The sequence below is a fragment of the Perca fluviatilis genome, chromosome 16, assembly GCF_010015445.1.
Source record: "Perca fluviatilis chromosome 16, GENO_Pfluv_1.0, whole genome shotgun sequence".
Lineage (NCBI taxonomy): Eukaryota > Metazoa > Chordata > Actinopteri > Perciformes > Percidae > Perca > Perca fluviatilis.
The window spans coordinates 30,846,002-30,858,984 of record NC_053127.1 but is presented as its reverse complement, the minus strand read 5'-3'; the positions used below and the strand labels follow the sequence as shown (position 1 = coordinate 30,858,984).

The following is a 12,983-nucleotide window of genomic DNA, read 5'->3' as shown; positions in this document are numbered from 1 at the left end:
AGTGAAAGACCCTATATGTTTTTTATGCAGTAAAACACCCACAAATATGTTATAAAATAAACTGACTTGGGGAGTTACAGTAGAAAATAGGATTAGGCCAAAATTAATTCATGAATAATTATTATGGCACAGCATAATAGTACTCCACGTGTCAGAACTTTTAATTTAAAATGTTCTTTAGGGTAACGGCGGAGCAGTATGTCCTGTATGTCCCTTACCGGCTAACGTATTTCAAGATGAGCATGAATATGGAGCGTCTACCCCAGTTCATGCGAATGCAAATGTAAAATTTCAAGCCAAAAGGAATACTTGGAATTGATGGTGGAGGTAAATATTAATGAAAAAGGACAAGTTTGTGAATGGGCAACACAGATTTTGATAATGAACAACTAAACACGTTACACACTGGACCTTTAAAAAGACTGCATGGCTCAGAATGCATACATGTCTTTGGGATGAATTAAAACACAGATCAAGATGTTGACACCCTAATCATCATTCATTTGACACTTTATTCCAATATTTAAGTATCTAAAATGTAATGTAAATAAAGTGTTCATTCTCAGATGTTATCACTGCCAAGAGGGTTATATATTGGGTCCTGGTTATTTCTTTGTTATTTTAATAACTAGGCTACTTTACATTTGATGGAAGGTTGGGAGATGACACCAGGGATATACAGTGGGGAGAACAAGTATTTGATACACTGCAGAGTTTGCAGGTTTTCCTACTTACAAAGCATGTAGAGGTCTGTATCATAGGTACACTTCAACTGTGAGAGACGGAATCTAAAACAAAAGTCCAGAAAATCACATTGTATTATTTTTAAATAATTAATTTGCATTTTATTGCATGACATAAGTATTTGATCACCTAACAACCAGTAAGAATTCCGGCTCTCACAGACCTGCTAGTTTTTCTGAGAAGCCCTCCTGTTCTCCACTCATTACCTGTACTGCACTTGTTTGAACTCGATACCTGCATAAAAGACACCTGTCCACACACTCAATCAAACAGACTCCAACCTCTCCACAATGGCCAAGACCAGAGAGCTGAGTAAGGACATGTGGTCTGATGAGACAAAAATAGAGCTTTTTGGTCTAAACTCCACTCACCATGTTTGGAGGAAGAAGAAGGATGAGTACAACCCTAAGAACACCATGGAAACATCATTCTTTGGGGATGCTATGTAAGTAGGAAAACCTGCAAAATCGGCAGTGTATCAAATACTTGTTCTCCCCACTGTATGATTTGTTTCTTTGCACATCTTGATGATCAATTTTCAGATTCCGACATATTTTTAAAGGTTGAAAAAACAATGTCATCATCAACTCCATTTAGTAGCTGTCCTGGAGCTTATAAACATATTACACAAGCTTCCTCAGCAAATGGAATTTGGGCATTTTTTAAAAAGATTTCTTAACATTTTAAGATAAGGCATCTTTCTGACCAAATGTTAAATGAACTATTTCAGGCAAATCTGGATCCAAATACAAATTCTAAATGTTATATTGGCTTTTTCATTAGATGTTTTTGTGAAACAAATTTTCCAGATACCCCTAATTTTTTGAAGCCATGAGCAATATGACTGTTAGAAAACTGAGAACTTGTGCAAAATAAGTGTCATGTGTTATGTCATCATAATTAGTGTCTTGTTTTGGGAAACTTTTTTGTTGGTGAGCAATCAAAGCACAACTTCCTCTCGTATCCATAAAAGGAATATTGAGTCTCTGATTCAAGGACGTAGTTGTTTAACACGCCCTCTCCTCAGCCTTTATAACAGCTGCCTGCAGCTCAGAAACACAGGTTGTATTCAACGAAACATGAAGACTTTCAATCTGTGCATTCTAGTGAGCCTGGCTGTCGCAGTTTACTGCGTGCCAATATCGCATGTTACTGGGCAAGATGAGGATTTTGCAGAGGTATGTATTCTTGCTTTGCCTTGTTCTTCAAGCATGCGGAAACTTGAATTTATCCAGATATCTTAATGTTACGCTGTACAGGAAAAAAATGTGGGAAGCTGCTGTAAACAGTTCTGCATATTAACAAACAGATCTCTTCTTACTATATAGAGCGTATTATGTACATCCTGCAGCTGATGCATGTTTAAGTATCAAACTCCTGTTCTTTTTTATAGAGCTACCTGAAGAAATTCTTCAACCTAAAAGAGGAGAAAGGTCCCACTAGCAGACGAGGGGTCAGCGCGGTGAGCAGGAAGCTGAGTGAGATGCAGAGATTCTTTGGCCTCCATATCACCGGGACGCTGGATGCTGACACCATTGCGACGATGAAGAAGCCCCGCTGTGGCGTCCCAGACACCAACATTGCCAGTTTCTCCACGTTTGACAGAAACCTCAAGTGGGAGAAAAACAGCCTTACCTACAGGTGACTGATCTGAAGAGAAAATGTGTGAGAGAAACTTAATGTTGGCAGTGCATGTCGTTAATTATTAAGTATATTTTTCTGTCCTACAGGATAGAGAACTACACACCTGACATGTCTGCGCCAGAGGTAGATGACTCCATAGAGAAAGCGCTGCAGGTTTGGGCCAAAGTCACTCCTCTGAGATTCACAAGAATCCACAGTGGCACCGCTGACATCATGATCTCCTTTGGCCGCCAAGGTGAGTGCTCAATAACTTTTCCTGTGTCTTTCCCAGTTATATACTCTCTCTGTGCTCAGGTTATTGGTTGTGACGTCCCATAAAGTGTCTTTGCTGTAACTACATGTGTTTGCTGTGTCTTGTATCACATTGGGCAGCTGATCAATAATAGCGCTAAGATGCATTTTAAAAACCCCGTTCTGATTTGCGTTCTTTTACACTAATTCACGGCTTGTAGCTCTATTTGGTTTGGAAAACCTGACATGAGTGTGATTTCTTGTCAACAGAACATGGTGATTTTTACCCCTTTGATGGCCCTGATGGCACTCTTGCCCATGCCTTCGCCCCGGGCACTGGCATTGGAGGAGATGCTCATTTTGATGATGATGAGTCCTTCACTTTCAGCTCAAATACCGGTCAGTTTGTTCTCTTGTATTCACTAACTGCTACTGTCAGTGTATGTTTTGAGAGCTGTAACTAACCTGTACTTCTGTGTTTCCTGCTGTAGGCTACGTCCTCTTCCTGGTGGCTGCCCATGAGTTTGGCCACTCCCTGGGCTTGTCTCACTCTGATGATCCTGGTGCTCTCATGTACCCTGTGTACTCATACAATAACCCAGACACCTTTGTTCTGCCACGGGATGATGTCAACGGCATCCAGTCTCTCTATGGTTAGTACTAACTGGCTGGATCATCCATGCCTGTTTGCAACGCATTCTCATTAACCAGTTTGTATCATATCCTACGAAAATGTATGCACACCAATTTGTTTGATATCCTACGAAATTACGACTGCTGGCTGGTCACGTGACGATTAAGTTTAGCGGCCAGTTAAGTTTATCTGCATAAAGGTTACTGTAAGCTGGGTACAGGGAACAGTGAGGAGACGGTCCTTTCAGGGGCTGTTGCAGTTGAGTTTAGCCAACAAAATATTAACGTCAGTTAAGTTCCGGCACCAAAAAAATTAGTCCAGATTAGAAAAAAAGACTGTGGTTTTGGTTTAAACACCTGTCGCCTTAAGTAGTACTCCAGGGACATGAACACGTTTCCTGGGTGAAAGTCTCACCAGAGCGGTCTTATACAGCAGCACTCAACATGATAATAAATACATGGAATACATTACTGTGCATTACTTTTCATAGCTGTATGCACGAATGGTTCAAAAGAACAGCCTGTTGTACACAGCACTTGATAACACTTGGTTTTATGACATTGTTGTAATGAGATTCTGATGTTATTTAACCTCCAGGTCCAAACCCTGATACGGATGGAGATATAGATAAACCTCAGCCCCCCACCACCCCCGATGCCTGTGATTCAACCCTGGTCCTGGATGCTGTCGCCACCCTGCGAGGAGAGATGCTCTTCTTCAAGGACAAGTAATGCAGACATACAGTAGAAAAAAAAATGTGAATGCTGAAGTCCATTAAGACTGTTTTCTCTGCACACAGTATGAATTATAAACTACTTTATGTTCTTGTGTGTTCTCAGCTTCTTCTGGCGGAGCTACCCTCAGAGCAATACACCTCAGCAAACTCTCATCACAAACTTCTGGCCCGAAGCCCCCACCCACATCGACGCTGCTTATGAAAGCCAACAGTCAGACAGTGTCCTTCTCTTTAAAGGTATGTGTTCTCCTTATCTACCTGAGGTTCCTAATCTGACAACATTGTCAAGACTACCTTATGTATCTTATGTACATGCATATATTAAAAAGTATTTTCTTTTGATCTCGATACAGGTCGGAGAGTGTGGGCTTTCAGTGGCTATGATCTTGTGAGAGGCTATCCTAAACCAATTTCCAGTTTTGGTCTGCCCACAAGTGTGAAGAAAATCGATGCGGCCCTCTATGACGTGGAATCTGCCAAGACTCTGTTCTTTGTAGGCACCTCTTACTACAGGTGCGTTCAAATGATGTGAAATGAATTCAGGTGACGTAGGTGTGATGATATTTTACAAGATGGTTTACAAATTTTTAATCAGTCTAATTATTGTCTGTGTTTCCTCAGTTATGATGAGGCCAAGAAGACCATGGACCAGGGATTCCCCAAGCGACTGGATGAGACATTCTCCGGCCTGACCAGCAAGGTGACTGCAGCTCTCCAGGTCAAAGGTGAGTCACATTCAAAGCTGACCTGAGAATTCCAAGTCAAAACAACTGAAATGAGAATTTTTTGTACATGAACTAACATTGAGTCTCTGTTCTGCAGGTTATACTTACATCTACAGTGGATCGTACATGTTTGAGTACAGCCTGAGCACCGGGAGGTTGTTCCGTGTGCTGAGGAACAGCTACTTCCTGCGCTGCTCCAACTTCTAGAGAAGTTTACTGGCGAAGCCTTTTATTTAGCCACTCTGAATGAGAATGAAGGAAACATAGTTAAATTGTCAATACCTATGCAATAATATATCTTAAAATATAGAATTGTATTTGTACACACGTATGGGTTCATACTGGACATATGCCCTTCCTGAGAACAGCACCTTATATGTTTTTTAAAATGGTATTTTTGTGATGTCAGCGATTGCTTTTTTCATTTAATTTAACTTTATTTTATCTAAGTTTATTTATGTCATAGTCCTCTTTTAATTACTGCTGTTTTATTTTTGTATTTAATGTAGTTTAAGTTTGGAACTTTGGAGCATATTACGTAAATGTATTTTCAAATATTAACATTATTACAATTGCACATGTCTACACAGATTTGTACGTCACTGTGATGAAACGTGATTGTATATTTGTACACAAATATAAAAAAACAACCAAATAGGACAAAGTGAAAAGAAATTGCCACCATGATTTGGCAAATAAAGGTTTTTTAATACATTTTTAAGTATGTTTTGTTCTCATTTTGCATGCAGATCAATCCTGTTTGCCATGATATTGCTTTCGCAACACTGACATTTAATTTATCAGTAGAAATCTGAAAAGAAATGCAGTAATATACATTTTCTGTGCAGTATTTCATCTGCAACCTTATGTGGTCCATTTTTAGATCATTTAAAAAAAAATGTTTTTCTCTAAGTACACGTTGTACAGTTGTTTCAAAGGGAGCTATATGAAAGTCATGGGCCAATGCTGAACATCTTACAAAGCCAAGTTGGGCTGTGGAAGAGGATGGCCCCTCTTCCTCGTAATCCTCAGAATTTTTCTATAAATAAATCTTTATATTCCTCATACACTTTTATTTATATTTATATTTCCACTGGGGTAAAGTAGGAGGTTCGAGCAGGGGCAGAGCCAGACATTGTAAACATTCGGGGCTCAGCCCAAACCTGCGGGGGTCCGGCGGGAATGCCCCATTTATGGCATTTACTGTTAAATTAATGACTAATGAATGAGGAACTACTGATTATTTAATGATTAGTTACTGAATGAAGGACTCAAGCACAAAGGATTAGTTACTGATAAACAGACTGGGCAGAGATAATTCTACGGCCTTTTGAGAGCTTCTGTCTTCACTGCGCTTTGAATAACACTCATCCAAACCATATGTATACAAAGTGTTACAAAACACCTAGATTCAGTAGTAACCACAATGTACCCAATACCAAATTGGGTAACTGATGAATCCACGACATTGTTTAAGTGTTACAGTACCTCAGTGTGTAATACCATGTTGTAATAATGGCATTTGTGCCTTGTATCAAAGTACATTTTTTGTATTTGTATTATTTTAAATTTAATCTTACAAATATTTGTTTTATTCAAATGTTGCTGCTGGATGTGTAGTTTCTTTTTTAAACATTTTAGATGATACCTCCATTTCAAGACACTTAACAACATATAAAACATATCTCTGTGATCCTACCAGCACTGTGACAATGTTCTCTTGTATATCTATAAAACATGAATTGTTGCCTTGTTATTGCAACACATTCATTCTCTCTGAGTGTCTTCATATACTGGTGTTGATCAATGTACCTGAGACAATTTGCAAGAGAGACTACTCCTCCTCCTTATTCACTATTGGGTAACAGTGACCAAAATGTAGCTTTCCACATCATTGATGTACAAAGTGGTTGTAGATTACGATAGACACATCTGGATTGATTGATCCTCCATCAAGTGAAAGACCCTATATGTTTTTTATGCAGTAAAAGACCCATAAATATGTTATAAAATAAACTGACTTGGGGAGTTACAGTAGGAAATATGATTAGGCCCAAATGAATGAATGAATAATTATTATGGCACAGCATAATACATGACTCTACAGTAGGCATCTATAAGCACACATTTTGTTCACAATGACATGACACGACATGTCGCTGTTTGGTCACAAAGCACGTCACTGTCTTACCAGAAGCAACAGCATGCGGGCTGGGGAAGACACTTTGTGAGTCAGAGGTATAGCCTATTGATGAGAGAACACCTGAACAAAATATGAAAAAGAATTGTCAAAGACGTACAAAATGGCAAGCATTTCTGTCAAACCTCTCAGAGGAGATACTTTAAAAAGACTGCGTGGCTCAGAATGCATACAGGTCTTTGGGATGAAGTAAAACACAGATTAAGATGTTGACACCCTAATCATCGTTCATTTGAGAGTTTATTCCAATATTTAAGTATCTAAAATGTAATGTAAAAAAAGTGATCATTCTCAGCTGTTATCACTGCCAAGAGGGTTATATCTTTGGTTCTGATTATTTCTTTGTTATTTTAATAACTAGGCTACTTTACATTTAATGAAAGGTTGGGAGATGACACCAGGAATATATGATTTGTTTTTCTGCACATCTTGATGATCAATTTGCAGATTCCAACATATTTTTCAAGGTTGACAAAACAATGTCATCATCAGCTCCATTTAGTAGCTGTCCTGGAGCTTTTAAACATTTTACACAAGCTTCCTCAACAAATGGAAACATTTTAAGATAAGGCATCTTTCTGACCAAATGTTAAATGAACTATTTCAGGCAAATCTGGATCCAAATACAACTTAACAATGTTTTATTGGTTTTTCATTAGATTTTTTGTGAAACAAATTTTCCAGATACCCCTCATCTTTTGAAGCCATGAGCAATATGACTGTTAGAAAACTGAGAACTCGTGAAAAATAAGTGGCCCTGAAGAAGATGTACAAGTAGTAGTACAACCCCTAACCCTATTGCACATTCATGAGATTGTTGTAATGTAATCTTTATTTGATGAAAGTTTCACCAGGCATAGTCTGTTACACGTACCAACATGTGTTAAGTATCCTAATTAGTGTCTTGTTTTGGGAAACTTTTTTGTTGGGTGAGCAATCAAAGCACAACTTCCTCTCGTATCCATAAAAGGAATATTGAGTCTCTGATTCAAGGACGTAGTTGTTTAACACGCCCTCTCCTCAGCCTTTATAACAGCTGCCTGCAGCTCAGAAACACAGGTTGTATTCAACGAAACATGAAGACTTTCAATCTGTGCATTCTAGTGAGCCTGGCTGTCGCAGTTTACTGCGTGCCAATATCGCATGTTACTGGGCAAGATGAGGATTTTGCAGAGGTATGTATTCTTGCTTTGCCTTGTTCTTCAAGCATGTGGAAACTTGAATTTATCCAGATATCTTAATGTTACGCTGTACAGGAAAAAAATGTGGGAAGCTGCTGTAAACAGTTCTGCATATTAACAAACAGATCTCTTCTTACTATATAGAGCGTATTATGTACATCCTGCAGCTGATGCATGTTTAAGTATCAAACACCTGTTCTTTTTTACAGAGCTACCTGAAGAAATTCTTCAACCTAACAGAGGAGAAAGGTCCCACTAGCAGACGTGGGGTCAGCGCGGTGAGCAGGAAGCTGAGTGAGATGCAGAGATTCTTTGGCCTCCATATCACCGGGACTCTGGATGCTGACACCATGACGATGATGAAGAAGCCCCGCTGTGGCGTCCCAGACACCAACATTGCCAGTTTCTCCACGTTTGGAAGTAACCTCAAGTGGGAGAAAAACAGCCTTACCTACAGGTGACTGATCTGAAGAGAAAATGTGTGAGAGAAACTTAAAGGTGCCCTGCCATATAAAACCGTTTTTACTTGCATTTTTTGAAATCTGTTAGGTCCATATGTGTTTGTGTTATGTGGTGAATGTGAAAATGAACTGCTACCTCCTCTGTCAGCTCTAGCCACTGAAAAGAAATAAGCGGAGAAATCAGGCCAATTACAAAAGTCTGACGTGGTGTTGCCTGAGCTCATTACTATTCATGAGCTCACCCAGTTGCGCTGGGTAAAGGATGCTGATAGCCAGGCTCTCATTGGCTAGCTGTTAGCCAATCAGAGTCAAGCAGCTTAGCTTGTTGAATATTAATGAGAACTGGCATAAATTGAGCTGTCTTCCTGTAGGCTTTCTATACCACGCTAGAATGGCTTGAAACAAGGTAACCAAGGCATTTTTTCAACAAAAAATGTTACAGAGTCCATGGTAGAACTTCAGACATTACCACAAAGTCATGAAATACGTGTGGCAGGGCACCTTTAATGTAGGCAGTACATGTCGTTAATTATTTAAACATAACTAACCCTTTTCTGTCCTACAGGATAGAGAACTACACACCTGACATGTCTGCGTCAGAGGTAGATGACTCCATAGAGAAAGCGCTGCAGGTTTGGGCCAAAGTCACTCCTCTGAGATTCACAAGAATCCAAAGTGGCACCGCTGACATCATGATCTCCTTTGGTCGCCAAGGTGAGTGCTCAATAACTTTTCCTTTTCCTTTCCCAGTTATATACTCTCTCTGTGCTCAGGTTATTGGTTGTGACGTCCCATAAAGCGTCTATGCTGTAACTACATGTGTTTGCTGTGTCTTGTATCACATTGGGCAGCTGATCAATAATAGCGCTAAGATGCATTTTAAAAACCCCGTTCTGATTTGCGTTCTTTTACACTAATTCACGGCTTGTAGCTCTATTTGGTTTGGAAAACCTGACATGAGTATGATTTCTTGTCAACAGAACATGGTGATTATTACCCCTTTGATGGCCCTGATGGCACTCTTGCCCATGCCTTCGCCCCGGGCACTGGCATTGGAGGAGATGCTCATTTTGATGATGATGAGGCCTTCACTTTCCGCTCAAATACCGGTCAGTTTGTTCTCTTGTGTTCACTAACTGCTACTGTCAGTGTATGTTTTGAGAGCTGTAACTAACCTGTACTTCGGTGTTTCCTGCTGTAGGCTACGTCCTCTTCCTGGTGGCTGCCCATGAGTTTGGCCACTCCCTGGGCTTGTCTCACTCTGATGATCCTGGTGCTCTCATGTACCCTGTGTACTCATACAATAACCCAGACACCTTTGTTCTGCCACGGGATGATGTCAACGGCATCCAGTCTCTCTATGGTTAGTACTAACTGGCTGGATCATCCATGCCTGTTTGCAACGCATTCTCATTAACCGGTTGGTATCATATCCTACGAAAATGTATGCACACCAATTTGTTTGATATCCTACGAAATTATGACTGCTGGCTGGTCACGTGACGATTAAGGTTAGCGGCCAGTTAAATTTATCTGCATAAAGGTTACTGCAAATCGGTAGTCCAGATTAGAAAAAAAGACTGTGGTTTTGGTTTCAAAACCTGTCCCCTTAAGTAGTACTCCAGGGACACGAACACACGTTTCCTGGGTGAAAGTCTCACCAGAGTGGTCTTATACAGCAGCACTCAACATGGTGCATACAGTAATAAATACATGGAATACATACAAATTACAGTGCATTACTTTTCATAGCTGTATGCACGAATGGTTCAAAAGAACAGCCTGTTGTACACACAGCACTTGATAACACTTGGTTTTATGACATTGTTGTAATGAGATTCTGATTTTATTTAACCTCCAGGTCCAAACCCTGATACGGATGGAGATATAAATAAACCTCAGCCCCCCACCACCCCCGATGCCTGTGATTCAACCCTGGTCCTGGATGCTGTTGCCACCCTGCGAGGAGAGATGCTCTTCTTCAAGGACAAGTAATGCAGACATACAGTAGAAAAAAAAAATGTGAATGCTGAAGTCCGTTAAGAGTGTTTTCTCTGTACACAATATGAATTATAAACTACTTTATGTTCTTGTGTGTTCTCAGCTTCTTCTGGCGGAGCTACCCTCAGAGCAATACACCTCAGCAAACTCTCATCACAAACTTCTGGCCCAAAGCCCCCACCCACATCGACGCTGCTTATGAAAGCCTACAGTCAGACAGAGTCCTTCTCTTTAGAGGTATGTGTTCTCCTTATCTAATCTAACAACATTGTCAAGACTGTATCTTATGTACATGCATATATAAAAAATTATTTTCTTTTGATCTCGATACAGATCAGAGAGTGTGGGCTTTCAGTGGCTATGATCTTGTGAGAGGCTATCCTAAACCAATTTCCAGTTTTGGTCTGCCCACAAGTGTGAAGAAAATCGATGCGGCCCTCTATGACGTGGAATCTGCCAAGACTCTGTTCTTTGTAGGCACCTCTTACTACAGGTGCGTTCAAATGATCAGATGATGTGAAATCAATTCAGGTGACGTGACGTAGGTGTGATGATGTTTTACAAGATGGTTTACAAATTTTTAATCAGTCTAATTATTGTCTGTGTTTCCTCAGTTATGATGAGGCCAAGAAGACCATGGACCAGGGATTCCCCAAGCCAGTGGATCAGACATTCTCCGGCCTGACCGGCAAGGTGACTGCAGCTCTCCAGGTCAAAGGTGAGTCACATTCAAAGCTGACCTGAGAATTCCAAGTCAAAACAACTGAAATTAGATATTTTTTGCAGATGAACTAACATTGAGTCTCTGTTCTGCAGGTTATACTTACATCTACAGCGGATCGTACATGTTTGAGTACAGCCTGAGCACCGGGAGGTTGTTCCGTGTGCTGAGGAACAGCTACTTCCTGCGCTGCCCTAACTTCTAGAGCAGTTTACTGGCCAAGCTGTTTATTTAGCCACTCTGAATGAGAATGAAGGAAACAGAGTAAAGTGTCCATGCATATGCAATAATATACCTTATAATATAGAATTGTATTTGTACACACGTATGGGTTCATACTGGATATATGCCCTTCCTGAGAACATCACCTTATATGTTTTTTAAAATGGTATTTTTGTGATGTCAGCGATTGCTTTTTTTTATTTAGTTTAACTTTATTTTATCTAAGTTTATTTATGCCATAGTCATAATTTAATTACTGTTCTTGTTTTTGTTTTATTTTTGTGTTTAATGTAGTGTGTGGAACTTGTTACGTAAATGTATTTTCAAATATTAACATTGTTACAATTGCACATGTCTACACAGATTTGTACGTCACTGTAAAAACACATATGATTGTATGTTTGTACACAAATATAAAAAAACAAATAGGACAAAGTGAAAAGAAATTGCCACCATGAATTGGCAAATAAAGGTTTTTTAACACATTTTTGTTTTGTTCTTATTTTGCATGCAGTTCAATCCTGTTTGCCATGATATTACTTTGGCAACTTCTCAACCACACCGACATTTAATTTATCAGTAGAAATCTGAAAAAAATGCAGTAATATACATTTTCTGTGCAGTATTTCATCTGCAACCTTATGGGGTCCATTTCTAGATTGGCTTTTGTAATCTTTTTCTCTAAGTACACGTTGTACAGTTGTTTCAAAGGGAGCTAGGAAAGTCATGGGCCAATGCTGAACATCTTATAAAGCCAAGTTGGACTGTGGAAGAGGATGGCCCCTCTTCCTCGTAATCCCCAGAATTGCTCTGTAAATACATCTTTATATTCCTCATACACATTATTGATATGTATTTTTCCACTGGGGTAAAGTAGGAGGTTCGAGCAGGGGCAGAGCCAGACATTTGTAAACATTCAGCCCAAACCCTGGGGGGGTCTGGCGAGAATGCCCCATTTACGGCATTTACTGTTAAATGAATGAGCAACGAATAGCTAGTTTTTTTTTTAACAAATAAAAAACTGAAAAAGTGGGCTGGCAAAATTATTCAGCCCCTTTACTTTCAGTGCAGCAAACTCTCTCCAGAAGTTCAGTGAGGATCTCTGAATGATCCAATGTTGACCTAAATGACTAATGATGATAAATAGAATCCAGCTGTGTGTAATCAAGTCTCCGTATAAATGCACCTGCTCTGTGATAGTCTCAGAGGTCCGTTTAAAGCGCAGAGAGCATCATGAAGAACAAGGAACACACCAGGCAGGTCCGAGATACTGTTGTGGAGAAGTTTAAAGCCGGATTTGGATACAAAAAGATTTCCCAAGCTTTAAACATCCCAAGGAGCACTGTGCAAGCGATAATATTGAAATGGAAGGAGTATCAGACCACTACAAATCTACGAAGACCCGACCGTCCCTCTAAACTTTCAGCTCATACAATGAGAAGACTGATCAGAGATGCAGCCAAGAGGCCCATGATCACTCTGG

General features: G+C 39.8%; 2 protein-coding genes across 2 annotated transcripts; both read left to right on the top strand.

The window, feature by feature from the left end:
• Nucleotides 1–1,764: 1,764 nt before the first annotated feature.
• LOC120543889 (collagenase 3-like) lies at nucleotides 1,765–5,429 on the top strand. Its single transcript, XM_039777251.1, has 10 exons — nucleotides 1,765–1,922; nucleotides 2,138–2,385; nucleotides 2,475–2,623; nucleotides 2,890–3,018; nucleotides 3,111–3,272; nucleotides 3,851–3,980; nucleotides 4,093–4,226; nucleotides 4,343–4,502; nucleotides 4,611–4,714; nucleotides 4,812–5,429. The coding sequence occupies exons 1-10, from the start codon at nucleotides 1,824–1,826 to the stop codon at nucleotides 4,919–4,921; spliced, it is 1,425 nt and encodes a 474-aa protein (XP_039633185.1). The 5' UTR covers nucleotides 1,765–1,823; the 3' UTR covers nucleotides 4,922–5,429.
• A 2,501-nt stretch (nucleotides 5,430–7,930) lies between these two features.
• On the top strand, nucleotides 7,931–11,987 carry LOC120543892 (collagenase 3-like). Its single transcript, XM_039777258.1, has 10 exons — nucleotides 7,931–8,089; nucleotides 8,305–8,552; nucleotides 9,122–9,270; nucleotides 9,537–9,665; nucleotides 9,758–9,919; nucleotides 10,418–10,547; nucleotides 10,661–10,794; nucleotides 10,891–11,050; nucleotides 11,172–11,275; nucleotides 11,374–11,987. The coding sequence occupies exons 1-10, from the start codon at nucleotides 7,991–7,993 to the stop codon at nucleotides 11,481–11,483; spliced, it is 1,425 nt and encodes a 474-aa protein (XP_039633192.1). The 5' UTR covers nucleotides 7,931–7,990; the 3' UTR covers nucleotides 11,484–11,987.
• Nucleotides 11,988–12,983: the final 996 nt, after the last annotated feature.